The 16,583-nt window shown below is 39.7% G+C and overlaps 1 protein-coding gene across 1 annotated transcript; it reads right to left on the bottom strand.

Annotated features, from left to right (window-relative positions):
- Positions 1 to 8,375: 8,375 nt before the first annotated feature.
- On the bottom strand, positions 8,376 to 9,900 carry sp5a (Sp5 transcription factor a; the record flags this gene model as incomplete). Its single annotated transcript, XM_083996507.1, has 2 exons — positions 8,376 to 9,452; positions 9,850 to 9,900. 2 exons carry the CDS (start codon positions 9,898 to 9,900, stop codon positions 8,376 to 8,378), a joined length of 1,128 nt encoding a protein of 375 aa, XP_083852633.1.
- Positions 9,901 to 16,583: the final 6,683 nt, after the last annotated feature.

Genomic DNA, 16,583 nt, shown 5'->3' with positions numbered 1-16,583 from the left:
CACAAGATGGGGTATTATCCAAACCGAGAGAGAGTGTGTGAGTGGGAGAGGGAGGGAGAGAAGAGGGGGGTGAGTGAGACTGTTCCTGTATTTGTGACAGAAGTGTGAATAAACTCTAATGTGAGCAGGTGTAACTGTCTGAGTTGCCAGCGACTGAGAGATCTGGGAGAGAGATCTGAAATCTCCTCAAGGGAAAGAACATCGCCTGGACTTGCTCATATCCCTGTGTGCTGTTGTAAGAGCTTTGCACAAACACAATGAGTCTGCCTTGAGTAATAATAATAATGCTTCACAAGGGAATTTGCAAAAACAAATGAATACATTTAATTCATGTGGCACAGAGTCTTTGTGATCACTAATATCAAAGTTATATTCCAAAACCAGCCCATTTAGGCAACTATTCAAAAACTCTGCCTCCAGCAAAGAGGCGCCTGCTGAGAGAAGACGCATGCTGGTGACGTTTGACTCTTAACCCAAAGCTCAGAGCTGAGGATTAAGAATAAAATGGGCTAACGTTGCACCGTGTGAAAAACCCCTGTTTGATCTTGTTAAAGCAGCCAAAGCTGTGATACCATCAGCAGCAATCTTCTGTGAACATGTCAGGTCCGTAGCCAGATTTTTAGAGGAGCTGGGGCCATGGGTCCATGACAAAGCCCCCTTGTCTCCCACCTCCAAAAACAAAAAATCTTAGTCTTGGTGTGAATTTTGTCTAAATCTCTGGCCAAAAATGTGTTTTTGAAATCACAGTTATATTGGTTTTTGACCTTTGAGAACCAGAGCTGTATCTATTAATCCTTCTGCACAAGTGGCAATTTGCACCATATTGTTCCCTTGAAGAGTTTCCAATATTATATCAACACTCACTTATATCAACACTAAAACTGCCCTTTGTGAGGTCACATTTGACCACCAGAATCTAATGAGTTAATGAGTGAATTTCAGCAAAATTTAAAGCGATTCCCCTACGTAGTTACTATGTAGAATACGACTACAAATAAACCAATGAGAATGTTTGTGTTTGTGTTAATATAAGTCTTAAATAGTTCTATCTTCCGACAGCAATCACTTATATAGAGTGTTTGGTCTGAAACACGGGTCTGTCAGTCACTCTGCTCTGCTGTAAGCCGAGGAGAAAACTTTCCTTGTATCCTACAACCTTTATCCAATGAGGGGAGAGAACAGCATAAAGGGGCGGTCCTCTCTGCGTGTGCACCCAAGGGATGCGCGTGAATGTGGTGACGTAGGGATGAGGGCGGGGACTGCTAACTCCATCCGCTGATAAGAAGTTAGCCAAAACGACCGGATCGCTTACTTCTGCTTTAATGTAATCTTGCCTTTTGACCTCACTCTGTGAATGTTCGTGCAAAATTCAAGGAATTCCCTCTCGATGTTGGTAGGTTATTGCAGTAACAAACACAGGCCTACATAAGGGTTGGATCAAGTCATCACATCACAATCATGTGACAGTAGTTGTAATAGCTGTAGTATTTGTAGTTTCTACAGGCTGCAGTAACTACAGTAGTGTAACTGTAGCAGCTGGAGTAGCTGGAGTACTTGTGCACAGCTGCATTCCCTTATTTGTTGACAAGGAAAGAGCGATTTCATGTTACTGTAGAGAGAATGACCCAGGCATATAGGAACACAATCCAGGCATTTCAGCTTTTTTAAAAGTCAGAGATGTTCCTTGTTAAAAAAAATTAATAAATATAACTTCTAAATAAGGTTTAAACTCAAAGAGGGTCAAGGACAAAGTGTAAACAAGGTTGGATCCTGAGTGCTCCAGGGATGAAAACACATCCATGGGGAGTAGCTGGTTCAAGTACTCGCACTGCGTTGTATTACTGGCTGTACACTGTGAAGCTATGTAAATGCTTATCTGCATCTAAACATATTTATGTATTCAATAAAGAGATGGAAATCAGTTATGAGGAAAAATCACGTTTTAATTACACTTTAATCACTATGTACTGATGTATAAAACATGGGGCCCAGCGTGAGACTACTCCGTCTGACCCCTCACCCATAAATCTCCATTCAAGACTCGCCATTTTAATCAGAACTGGCATGAAATTTCATCTTTATCACAACACTTTTATATGTCAAGAAATAAAAAGTCAAAGTTAGAATCCAATTTAACCATTTTTCATGGTTTAAATACCCCAATACCCCATGTTCCCCCTTAAAAGCCAATTAAAATATGCAAAAGTACAATCCTTTAATTTTCTCATAAAAATGTAAATTACTCAAAATGCCTTGTTACAATCAGAGGAATTATTTAACAATGAAATATAAATCTTCACGAAATTATAAAGCAATGATCTCTGTCTTTGGTACAGTAACACATGTCTGCAACATTAAATCAAGAACAACAGGGATTTCATTTCTCCTGCAGTTGTGCTCTGCAAAATGGGATGAGATGCAATATTAGGTCATCTGCATTACACTGCAATAATAGGAAGCTTATTGTTTTTTGACTGAATAAATCTGTTGTGTTGTCCTAACCACTGAGTGTAGTGTCATGGCATGGGCCTCACAGCTGTATACACAGAAGCACAGAAGAGCTGGTCTCAGGAACCAGGAAGCAGCTACCTGTTCATTTATATACAGTATTGATCCAGGTGGTAAAAGGGGGAAACTACAAATCACTTCATTGATTCACACAGTTGTTTTCGAGTTCAAAGTATGTTTACTTTAAATGAAGGAATTATATTATTGTTCATATACACCTCAGTGACGTTAAGTGAACTCATTATGCTTCATGATGCGTTCAGTGTCCTCAGTTCTGTGGCAACATGTCTTCCAAATTAAATGAGAAAATATGTTGAAGAAGGAGTCTTCGTGTTTTCTGTAAAGCTAACACTAAGTTTTCACCAAAACAAACTCAGGATAACCAAGCACCAAGCCCAGAGTTATTCAATGACAATGTAAACATATAGGCCTATATGTTTTCTTTTATGTCTATAGGTTAACCATCAATCACAGCCTATCAAGTTTTAAATTAGTCTGCAGATGAAATGTTATGCTATTAATGCTTTAAGTAATGTAGGCCTATGCTGAGCTGACAATGATGCTCTCTGTCACCAGTGAGGGGAGCTCCACAGCTAAAGGCTACTGATTTACTTGGTGACTGGTGAATCAGTTAGTTCAGTGGTGAAGATGAATTTGTCTGTGCTCTCATCACCTCTAGTCCAGCATCTGATTCATCTGATTAAAAAAAGCATGTTTTACAAGTGACATGTCTTTTTTTCAAGCAACAGGACACAGGTTGTACAAAGGACTCCAGACACATAATGGGAGACAAAGGTGGCATCTTTTGCTTCCACTGACATATTGTAAACACAAACAGGCACCTGTGCGTATGTATGTCGGTACGAATGTGGATGAGTTTGTATTGCTGAGTTTGTATTGTTGTATTGTTGTGGATGAGTTTGTATTGTTCTTGGTGGACTGCCAAACAGAATTGCCCTCTGGGATTAATAAAGTTGATCAAATCAAGTCAATTCAAACATATACAGCTAGTCCAGACTGTTTGATCTGATGTCCACTATCAAGATATACAAAACAAATCTGACTGCAAATCTTGAATTCTCAATGTGCCTCTGACTATGGACACAAAATACATTTAAAATTAAACTCCAGTGAAGTCTGACCATTAAATTTGGCTTTGGCTCCTTTATACTACACATTAAATTCAATCCAATGGAAAACAAATTGTGTTTTGACCACAGTTGCCAGTTCCAACTCCAATAGTTAATATCTTCTTACTTCATGTCATTGTTAGTTTAGGGGACTTAAACAACTGCGAACTATATGTGGTCTTAGATGAACCCAGAATTTTCTGACTGAGTTCAGTTTTTGTTGTTTAACATGAAACATTTTCTGTGTCTTTTGTAACGGTTTGCGCTCTTCTCGCTGTTTTGAGGCGGGTTGTTTGGTTTGTGTCAGTCAAAGTGGATCAAATCCTGGATGAAGGAGAACTAAGAATACCTAATGATGTTTTTGCCCAAATTTGAACTTTGATTGTTGCTGATTTTGTGATGAATATTTAATGTTATAGAGAAATACATCAGAATTACATCATGTTTTCAGGGGCTTTAAAGGCACAGACGCATTGATGAGATACGTTTCTTTCTCAGTCTGGCTGCAGCCAACAGATTCAATATTCATTCATCAAATGTCCACACAAACTACTTTCACTTGCCTGACTGAATTTAACAGCAGCTGCAAAATATGAAGCAGCACAAGTGTCTTCCATAGGGTATAGAAGAGTTGTTGACATCAGGGATTTAATTCATGCTACTGCCTGCCAGTCATTTTATTTTGACAGCGTCTGTGGAGCCAAAGCTACAGTGAATAGGTTCATGTCTCAAGGAAAAAAAATAAAACCTGTCCCACTGCCGACTGAACCTGATCCCCAAAGCTCACATCACTGTGAACTCTTTAATTTTTAATTTGAAGGTCTAGATCTCATTTCTATATGATTCCTAAAACTAGTGGTTAACATCAGGATACTATCGCAGCTCTAAATCACAAATGTAAAAAAGAAACTTCATTAAGCTCTGTCACTATCAATGCTATTTGGTGATAATGATTATTTCACATTTTATCTAACCACTGTTTTAACCCCCTCCATTCTGCAAGTATACGAGCCCTTAATGAATTGTTTATAACACATTATAATACAGTTATAACTAGAAACAAGTCCTCTCAAAGTATTAAAGTCTCAACCTGTGGTCCAGTTACTATACTTCTGGATCTTTTAGCTGCATCTTATGGTCTTCATCTGTGGATGGCATTTGTCATGGAGAGGTAAAAATACTCAATCATCAATAAATAACTAAAGTTAATTCAAGCGGTCATATTAAATAGGCTAACAAATATCATACATATAAATGTGTTAAATTCATAAGTAGTCGACAGTTTTATATGATAATCATTATTTTTTGTTTTTAAACCAGTTATTGACACCTTACAAAACTTATAGTAATTGATAAATACATTCTTTAAAATGCCCTAAAATTGGTTAACAGTTTTATTTTATTAACTGCCTCTGCTTGAATGCAAAAAGGAGTTTAGCATAAGTGTTCCCCTGAATAGACAGACATGCAGAATAAAATAATTAGGAATAATCATTTAGTCTGAAATAATGCTTTTGTTAATAAAGATAATCATGCTTTTCTTTCAATTGTAGTAAAGATTATATAACATAAAGAAAGGCATTAGGTAAAAGAATAAAGTTCTTAAACCTTTCACTCATTTTTGGAATATAAATTAAAACCACAACGTATAATATCCCCTTTTCAATGAACAGTTAAGTATTATGGCCTCCTGCAGTGAAAAAGAAAAGTGCCTCTGTCTCGGACAATGAAGCCAAATCAGAGCGTCACAATGGCTGTGGGAGCAGCCAGGCTGGGTGCATTCAACACATCCATCTATAGGCATCATTTTTATAATAGGATCATGAAATTTGGATAAAGACTTTACAGTTCAAATGGTCAAATCTCTTCTTATACTGCACAGTCTTTCCCCCTTCATTCCTCCTCTTTTGTGCTGAATGTATATTAATATTCACACAGATTGGTCGGTCTTTGGATTTGGTGAAACTGGATACAACTCTCACAATCTCACTGGCAGATCTCTCACCAAGTACACAAAGCAGCAGACCGTCATATCTACTGTACGTAACTGAAGGGCTTTCAAGTGCTGGAGAAAAAGATGAAAACTGTTTTTCATTTGATGATCACTGAAAAAAGAAATCCTGATTGGCTGCTATTTGAAGATATTATTGATGAAAATGAACATTTAGCTACATGATAAGTTGTTATTGTAAATGTTGTCTAGTGCAAGTGATTGTTTTTATTTATTCATGAGTAAATTTAAGCGGGAAAATCAGATAAACATTGTCACTCATGAGACGTAATGCGACATAAGGTAACCGACTGACCAACTGGTCACTTTGCAGCACCTATCGTAACAGCTTCAATTTCTGCAGGTTGAGTTTTGGTGAAGAGGCATCTCTTTTGTTTCAACTCGCTTGATTTTATCAGGAGAAGTTAAGAAACTAGGAGATTTTCTGGCTGTTATTTGGGCACACCTAACAAAGTCTTAATTGCATTTTTTAATAAATGAACTTTTATGTGTTTACTTTGTTCATAAATCTTTACACGTAACATCTAACAGAATGATTAAGTCTCCAGTCTGGACCTGAGCTGTTGAGTTCAATTTTTTTGGGGGGGGGAAGATATTTGTATTTGTCTTACAAAAGGGGGAGCTGTTGAGGCAGAAACTGACAGTTCAAAATTCCAATGAATGGCAGCGCTTGTTGTCTTCACACTGACATTTTCAGTGATCCCACATAAGACAGACAGGACGACTGTGTGGCTGCTGGCTGCTGCGGGCAGCGCCTACTCTCTGCTCTGTTCTCCTTCACATCTATTAGATGCTGAGGAGTTTGTCGCCTCGTTGGGTTGATTAGTGTCATGGAGGGAAGAGCCTCTAAGGTCAGAAATTCAAAGGTTTCGTTTTGTTTGTTTTTTTGTCCCAAGACAACAAGTCAACACTTTAAATCCTCAAGTCACCACAGGAAAATCCCGGTGAAACACTATACAACTAGTAACATTGGCACAAACACACTGTTGTATCACGCCGACGTACCGTTGAGCAAGGCACTCCACAGCAAATTCCTATCATGTGGTGGAGCAGTGATTAATACTAACATGACACTTAATGGAAGAGTTAGCATGTCAGAATCTGCCTTATAAATGTGATTATATATGTCCACCCAGACAGACTCTCTTGATCTAAAAGGCTTCATGTGGACTGTTGTCAACTGTCCATTAAGATGCTGAGTGACTCAGACAGAGGAAAAAAATCTGCACGTCCAGTGTATAACATGAATCTGGACATGTTCCAGCTAAAAGGCAAAAATGTTTCTCTGTTAATGGGTCTCATCTCAGCCTACGGTGTCACTGTTTAGTCCTCACAACTCAGTGTGTAATGCCGAAACAAACAGACCACTTCTATTAGAGGCCATTAACAAATTAAAACAACCCTTCATTTTATTCTAATGGTAGAAAAAAAAAACCTATGTGAAGTGAATGTGAATGTGTGTGATATTCGCCAAACAACTTAATGCACTATTTCATTTTATTAATTCTGCTTTTGGGCTTAAAAGAAATTATTTTCCTACAGAAAGAAGCAACATTTTAATATCAGCTCTCACCTCTTAATGTGTTGAAGTGAAAAGCTCCATAGTGAAAAGGCACAGAGGAGTTCACTAAACTTATGTTTTAGAATATGAAGCGCTCAGGTCATCTTGAGCAGACAGAGTTGGACAGAGAGGAATCTCTTTTATACATCATACCAGTTTCTACGCAGTTTGTAGCCAAATGTGCACAGATCAATTTGACAGTTTAATACTGTTTTGTACATTTTTTGACGGCACAAAGATTTTCCAATGTAGTGCAGAGCTGTTCGACCCAAGTCACCTCATCGCCTAATGTTAAATGTTTGACTTGGCTTTTGTTAAACGCCATATGAAACACAACAAGTGGTAGCTGTAATTATTTGCTAAAATCGTCATCAACATGCTTTTTCATTTTCAGAATGATCAGCAGTTTTCTATGATAAATAAATTGCTCCTTTCTGACTCTCATCCAAAGCTGGAAACACATTTTAACTGTAAGGGACAACATCATGTACTCACATCACTTGATTTTAAATTTTACTCCATAAAATATTTTGTAAAAGGATGAAATTTTTACCGTTGTAAAACTTTTGACAACAGTTTACAAAGCACACACACATGCACACACACATTATTTAAGGTAACAGTGTGTTCAGTTTCTTTACAAATAAAGCCTGACCGTCTCATCACTCATATAACTGAGGGAGATTAAATGAATTCTTCTGAGATGAGGAAAAATGTTATAATCTTTATTCTCACACAGTATTTGGGTCATATCAACAATAGCAGATCTTTTCAAGAGCATGCTTAAAAACACCCCATATGGAGCAAAAAACGACACTTTCATTCAACAAAAGCTATTAAATATAATTTACAGGGGAGTGAAATCTTCCACCGAAGACAATGATCAAAACACAAGTTGAAAACTTGTCTTCCTTGATATGATATCGACAATGAATTCAAACTCATGAGCTATAACTTCTCCATGGTCCCAAATTAACTTATGAAACTTTATACAAAAATGTGCTACACAGACCAGCAAGGTTAGAAACTATTGTCAGGATGTAAGAAACCAACCAACAGAATAAACAAAATACCCAATGCAGCTCACTGTGTACTTTAACTAATGTAGGACTGACTGTATTGCACTATAGTGATTTCTACTGTTTTAAAATGACTATAAAGTGGGTTACAACATATTCCTCGTGTCCTCCCTTTTGACGTGGTCAAGTGTCTTGTCGTGGCACTTGCTCTTTTTGTTCTGGTGAGTTTTGACATGTTTTGCCAAGTGGTCACTCCTCATGAACCTCTTGCAGCAGTCCGGGCAAACAAAGCGCTTCTCCCCCGTGTGAGTCCTCAGGTGTCTCTGCAGCTCGTCCGACCTGGTGAAACTCTTGCCACAGAACAGCCAGTTGCACACAAACGGCCGCTCTCCAGAGTGCCACCTCAGGTGCGCTTTGAGGTGAGAAGTTTTCCCGTAAACTTTCCCGCAACCCGGTATGTGACAAATGTGCTGCTTCTTCTTCCCGGGCTCGTCGCTGGACGTGGAGGACTGGCAGTTGGGACACCTGCACCTCCTGCACCGCCGCGCCGTCGCGAGAGGGGACTTGGTGTGCAGCAGGGCGGCGATCTGCGTCTGGTACTGCGCAAAGTCCGTATGTCCCAGCACCAAGCCCCTCTGCAGCTGGAAGCGGTGGTGACCGAGGGAGGAAGAGTGGCTGACGTGGTTCCCCTGCTGCAGGCTCCACCACGGAATATCCTCTCCAGAGTTTGGGGACAACTGTCTCTGCTGCTGGTGCACGAGGCCGGAGGGTCCCGTGACAAAACTTGGCATAGCGGACGGGATGGGAGCTGGGGCTGCGTAACTGACGGCGGGGACGTAGGTGGGAGGGCAGGTGGACTGCAGGGACTGCATGGAGCAAGGTAACATCTTCACCGGGGAGAAGTCATAGGGGTAGGACGGGTCCGCCGGGGGGGTGAGGGGCAGTTCGTGGTGCGAGCTGAAGGAGGTCTGGATGTGCGCGGTCAGCTGGGGCTTGGAGGATAGTCCGAAAGTGGAGTTGGTGCCCAGGCTGCTCTGGTGGTTCCCCTCGTTAGTCCACGGGTGAAATAAACGCGAAGGGGAGCCAAGAGTCGGGTCGTAGGGGACCTGGAGGAAATCTGTGGGGTTGGATCCGTGGTGATGCCCAATCCGGTTACAAGTGGCAGCCAGGAGAGCCAGCGGAGAGTGCTTACAGTTCTCTGGAGAAGAGTTTGGAGTGCGATCCTGGAGAACAGACACACACATTTTCCCCTCTATGTTACAATCATCACTCAACACAAACCCAGGTTGTAAAAAAAAAATATACGCTGCCTTTTTTATTCTTCAGACGCCAAAACACGCTGAAATGATTTGTCATAACAGTTTTGAGTCTCATCTGCACTGAAATCGATCCTGAACCTGAACGTGTCATAAAAGTTGACACGTTATGTCGCAGCACGAATCATTAGCGTTAGTAATTAAATTGTAGGACAGCAGCTGCAGCTTTTTTTTTTTTTTTTTTTTTACACAACAACAGAGCACACAGGGCTAAACAATTAGACGTAAATCGACTCGGACGTGTGTACAGTAAGTTTAGAAGTTATCAAAGTGGTGAAAGTAAACAGAAAGTTGCTGCACAAACCTGAAGAAAAGCCTGGAGAGTCTCATTCCGCAGGACCGCTACTGCTGCCATGGTAAACGTCCTCGCTCCCCTCGCGACGGAAACAAAATAAAAACAAAACAAAAAAAAAAAAGAAGCCCCGCACTAATTTAGATAAAATGTGAGCATTCGCAGTTAAAAATATCTGGTGGAGCAGGTCTTCACTCTCCAGTGCTTCCTCTCTCGGAGATATCCTTGGTCTATCTGAAGAGTGAGGGATCACTTCTTAGAATTTGATAAGGACTTTGGTGGGCCGCCAGCCAGTCAGAAATAAGATTTATTACTTTGAAGTTTGCCGCTGCCCAATCATCAAAGAATAGCGGCTCTTTGAGAGGGGAAAGCAAATCCTTTGAATCCACAAAGCTCCTATGGTGTGTTTGTTGGTCTGGATAAAGGAGCTGATTATTAGGGGGGATGGGAAGGGAGGAGATAAAGGCGGGACAATTAATGAAGTAATCACTATGTGGGAAATGTATATACACAAATAATTGGATTTTCTTGATCAAAGACCCCCATGCCGCCTGGAGACCCCGGTATTGGATGCTGTAGTCATCTGATCCTCTTTTTGTAATTAAGGATTTGTAGCAGAACCCTATGTGACAATGTGACATTGTTATCTCTGGAGATCTCCAAGAGCGTTGCCTCAACTGCTTGATGGAGGAAAGAGACCAAATCAAGTGACTCAACACAAAGTTCTCATCTCTGAAGAATCTGTGTCTCTTTTACATTTCTAATTTGAATTAAAATTTCTTTGTTATGCCTTTGAACTACAACACAGCATTAAACACTTAATTATGCCCTCTCTGAATTATTTAAATACTTCTTTTTCCTTCACTCATTTCAATCAGTTGTTTTATCAGAACTTACTCCTAATTTAGATTTTTTTCTCTCCCACTTTGATGAGCATTAAAATTTACACCCTGTCAAGCTGAGAGCCTGAAGAAAAAATACTAATACAGTAGCTAATTCAAATGAATGTTAGTTAAGCCACATAGGGGGAAACCTCTGTTTTAAATCAGGTGACAATGGCAGCACTTTGAGGGTAGTGATGTCTCTATTATGTTTCTTTATGAACTTGTCATATGTCTGGGGAGGAAGTTCACGTTCAGGGAAAAGACAGGATTTCATGCACCGCAGAATCCAAATCAAACAGAGGTATTTGTACTACGAGGGGAGTTTAAAACAAAGACTAAACTCACATATCATATTTTGTCCCCTTTTTTGTTTCAGAACAGTTAATGAAGGCAAAAGTATGCAGTTTTCATAAGATAATATCCAAACTTTTGTGGCAGAGGAGTGGAAATGGAAGTTGTAGTTTTCTATATCAACTCTCTGATCTTTATCTGGCTTCCCTGCAGAAACAATCACTGTCCTCTCAACTAGTTTGGAGCGGCAGATTTTGAATTAGATCTGTTCCTTTGAAGGGATTAATGTTCCCAGTCCTCTCCCACGGCTTTATACACAGTCATGAGGGAAAGGGGGAGCCCTGCTGGGCTGCACTGGAGCCATGTTAAAATACAAAACTGGCTACAGGAGAGCTGTAGTCGCACCGTTGACTGATATAGGAAAAAAAACAGTGGAGATTAAACCTTGTTTACATCAAGTTATGGCAGCTGTTGGTGACGAAGCTTAAAGAGTTCAGCTCGCAAAAATGTGCAGAAAACAGGGAGGTCACTGCTTTGAATTCTGAGCCAAATTAAACATGTTTACACAAAGAGTGTGTGTGTGTGTGTGTCTGTGTGCTTTTGTCGCTCCTGAAAATCATCCCCACAGATGTCACATTATACACGAGTGCAATATAGGCTATGTGTGAAAGTTTTTTTTTTTTTTTTTTTTAATGATCAATAAATATTGGCCCCTCCTTCCTTTGCAAACCATTTACAAGTTGTAACTAATTGCTTTATGAATGGTTAATAAATCATTGCGTGCACATCAATTAGAAGCCATATTAAAAACAAGTTTGGGGTCACCAAGTTGTTATTTATCCTCTGTCAGCGTGACACTTCTTTCATCTTTTCATCTCTTTAATTCATCATTAAGATGGATTTTTGTAAAGGAAAACATTTTATCAATGACTCAACATACAGATTTCATGGTTTGGTAGGATCTGAAAAAGAAACAGAAAAAGTTCGAGATTTATGACTTAATCATTAAGAGACAGAGAGGATCAGACATTGTCCACATTCTAGTGACCCAAAACTTGTGCCTATTAATTGTAACTAATCTGTTAATCAGTATTAAATGATTTACTTGCATATTTTACAGATCATTACAGAAAGTGAACTGTCAGGTTGTCAAAACCTCCTCAACTGATTTTTATCCTTTCAATTAGCAAATCATTTTTGTTACAGCTATTGCTAATATATTAATAGACACACCTGGGTTTCCCATTTTCTGTATTAGTATGTCATTAAGAAGGGGTTTTAATACAAATGAATCAGTGATGAATTATGGCAATACCTGCCTTATTAACTGCTTACAGCCGTTTTATAAAGCACAAGTAAATGAATTATTGACAATTAATAACTTGTAAACCCTTTATTAAGGAAATCCTACAAAAAGCATTAGACCCACAATTTTCCTGTGAATTGCACTTACTGCTTCACTTTGTGCGTTTTGAGATACAGGCAAGGCAATTTTATTTGTATAGCCCATTTTTACAAACAGTTTGTCTCAAAGAGCTTTACATGGCATCATAACAACATCCTCTGCCCTTAGACCCTCACATCGACTGAGGAAAAGGTGGGTGAGTGAAAAACAATTATAAAAGTTAGTGTTCACCTCAGACGTCACAGTACTAAACATTTTCATAATGTACTACAAAAGTTTGTATCTGTGCAGCAAAGTGCCGTCGCTTACTTTTTGCCTCCAGGTTTAAATTTCAGATAAATGTCAAACGTTGTAATCTGCTCTCTTATGTCGAACCAGACAACTGTTGAAGTAAAGGGACAACCACCCTAAAACAGAATTCATTCCTCTATGATTCTGAACAGCAGCAGTGACTGGTGGACATTAAAAGAGGAAGTATTTATTCTGATTTTGGGTGGATTTCCACATAAATCAGCTTTACATGTGAGCTGTCATGCTAGAGAAATTTCAGCCATATGTGACAACTGCATTAATTTTTGCGAACCACCAGCATTACCAAATTATTGGTGTCTTCCTTTGAGATACTCGGTTGAGCCCTAAATGCGAGTTCTTACATTTTAATGCATCTCAATGGGAATCCAGCTGAGGGATGGATTTGCCTGAGCAGGACTTTGATATAGTTTGTAAGAAATTCATGACTGTGTGCTTGACACAATGTCCAGTCCCCGAGGTAATTTACTTGCTCCAAACCTTTACCTTCTTATGGCCATGCCTGAAGTTTCACAGGGTCACCTCAGCAGCGGTTTGGCTTAAAGAAGATTTCCCTCTGGCATTTGATGGGGAAATTAACTCAGAGGAACACCCACTGCAATAGTTTTCTGTCTGTATTCTCTGAGGTTTGAACATGGTATCAGTCAGTGCCATTCGTGTTCTTCATACAGCACTTTAAAGCATAAAGCAGAGAGCCGAGCAACACAAACACTGTTCACAGGTGCAGACTTGTATGAAGCTGCATATAAGGGACCTGCAGAAGATTTAAAAGGTACAAGTAAAATAGTCATTTAAGAACTCTTATAATCTACAAAAAATGAAAATCTTAGACAACAATGAAATGAATAAGTGAGTGTGCGTACCATATTTCTCTCTTGATCAGAAATACAAATTTAAACCAAAATGAAGCCCTGGATTAAAGTTCAACAGGTAACAGTTATTCCTGTAAAGACTAGGGGGCACATTATTTTCATAATACTATTAGTTTAACAGGATGTGCAAACAAAAATAGATGTTGAAACCAGTAAGAAAAGCTGTGTTAAAACCCAGTTGTACATTGTTGAAAGTAAGATGCACAGATACTAAACAAACCTAACCTGGTCATAGAAGCTGGCTTCATGTGGCTGAAGTCTATTTTTGTATTTATCAGAAATTTGTTTTTGTTCAAAGTTTTGCATGAGCTGTAAAAGCAATCATTAATTACAAGGAAAAATGCTAATAATCAAAAACTGGTAGTTTAAACACATTTATTTGTCTCATATAAAACAGCAACTTACTATAAATAAATAGAAATTTACAATAAATGTCACGTGTGTTGTTGAGAAGCAGTTTGTTTTGGTCCAGTTCAGTGGTGAAAAGGGGAATCTGCAGAAGAGAGAGAAAAGCTATGTTGGTATTTGAATTTCACAACACAATCAAAATACCTCAAATTCATGTTCATTGCTCAATTTTCAGATTACATTGTTCGCTTTGAATGATGTGCAGCTCATTGCATTGACCCCAAATGTCTGTGAGAGAGTGGAGCTGCGTGTGATTTTGACATCTGGAGGGAGCTGAGGGTGAGGCTCTATGGATTTGACAGAGTCGAGGGGCAACGCCACAACACGAAACCCTTTTTAACTTTCCATATTCTCTGGACAGTTGGAGCGAAAACAGGTTCCATATCTGTCTCGTACGAGAGATATCAGAGACTCTGGATGGGGGGGTGGGCAAGGGAGAGGGTGAGGGGTTGAGGGGGGATGCATGTGTGAGAGCGAGAGTGAGCTCGAGTGTGTGGGAGAGAGAGGGAGAGGGAGAGACGCTCGAGGCTACTGGGTACTTGAGCCGCTATAATGGTGTCTCGTATGAGAAAACATCTGTGAATTTCCTCAGTGATCTACAACAAAGTATAACTCAGAGCAGTCACTCAGCAGACCTTTGAAGTTGCTGTCTGACAGAAAGCTGCCATTGTTCGCAGCCCCCAACACACAGAAACTCCAACTTTGGTCTCACTAATTTTCCCTGCAATGCGATACAACTCTTTTTTCTCTCTCGTGAGCCCATGAAGCCGGGGACCTCTGCATATTCAAGAGCAAAGAGCAAAGCCTTGGCAATGTGCGGGGTTAGCCCGGGGTCACAGAAGGCGGGACAGGTCAATTTACCTTCCCTCGGCCCACCCTGGATGCCTTAATCCAGCCTTAAAGAGGGAAACTCTCCACCTTAATGATGACACACTGCGTTGCAGCCTGAGATACTTAAAGAGATACTTAAATATTCAATTGTTGTGCAGCTGAACAACAGTTTGGAAATATTGTGAATGAATCTCTATACTTATCTCTATGTTATCGCTCCTGAGTGTTTGAGCAAGACACTTAGCTACATGTGTCAAATAATAACATCTATAAACACTTGAATTGCACGCAACAGATTGTTTGGTTTTGGCACCAAACACAAGAAAGAAGGAAAGAAAGAAGTGGGAATGTAAATCTTTGCAAAATGATATTGATGTTTCAGTTTTTTTAATCTGTTCAGGTTTGTAACGTCTTTTCACACAACAAGAAGATCCTTGTTCCTCGTGTGGAAGCAATGGAAACATTGGGGGAGTGAAATGAACTGTGGAAAAATGTATCTTCATCCCAACACTGTTATAAACAACATCTTAAATACTGAATAATTGACTAAACGTGCCTTTAAGTATTGTGCTGCCCATGTCGATGAATAATAAAGCTGAAAGGAGAGAAATATATGAGCGCGTGCAGACAGTATGTAGTAGTAACAAAGTGTAGACTATCTGAAGGAAAATAATTAAAAAACAAATACTGCCACTTCACAACTATGCAAATAAAGAGAAACAAATAAGTTGTTGGACGGTTTTTAAAGGTACTATTTGTACATTATTTCCTGAGTAATTGACAAAATGTCAATGTTAAAGGGATAGTTCACCCAAAATTCAAATTTCACTCATTATCTACTCACCCTCGTGTCGACTAAGGGCTGGGAGAAGTTTTAGAGTCCTCCGTGCCTTCTCTGAGTTACAGCGGGGCTCCGTGCAGCATTGCATGTCCATATGACGGTTGCGAACGGAGCTCACAAACATCCAAACACCACCATAGTGCTTGTCTGTAATGTCCCTCATGTATTGAAGCCCCAACATGAGAAATTGTTCCGAAAAAAAATTAAACAAGTATATGTTTTAAGCTTGTTTGTAGCGGAAGCTCCCTGTGTTGCTCTTCCTGGTCCGTCCAAATCTCGCGCGATTTGCATTGACACCCAGTTCACGGCTCCGCAAATCGCGCGAGATTCCGGCAGAGCAACACAGGGAGCTTCCGCTACAAACAAACTTAAAACATATACTTGTTTAATTTTTTCGGAACAATTTCTCATGTTGGGGCTTCAATACAAGAGGGACATTAGACGAGCACAATGGAGGTATTTGGATGTTTTTTGGTGTGTCTTTTTGGACGAAGAAAAGTGAGCTCTGTTCGCAACCGTCATATGGACATGCAGTGCTGCGCCGAGACCCCCTGTAACTCAGAGAAGGCACGGAGGACTCTGAAACTTCTCCCAGCCCTTCGACATGAGGGTGAGTAGATAATGAGTGAAATTTGAATTTTGGGTGAACTATCCCTTTAATGAAAGTATTTTTCCCTAATCCAGCTTCAAAGTGAAGGACATCTTCGCACATCTGCTTTTACAGGTGTGTCGGAACGGGACCAGCTGATCAAAACTTATATATGAAAAGAGGAATCCCGCACACTGTGTAACTTGCACGAATATTTTAATTTTGGTGATCTTTCAGTCGCATGACCTTCTTAAGGCAAACTTTCTTAATCCTGCTGAAAGATAAACAAATAAACTGGCTCAGATGAAAATATAAC

The sequence above is a fragment of the Trachurus trachurus genome, assembly GCF_905171665.1.
Source record: "Trachurus trachurus genome assembly, chromosome: 21".
NCBI classification, from domain to species: Eukaryota; Metazoa; Chordata; class Actinopteri; order Carangiformes; family Carangidae; genus Trachurus; species Trachurus trachurus.
The sequence above is the reverse complement of the archived record's forward strand: the minus strand, read 5'-3'. Positions and strand labels throughout refer to the sequence as shown.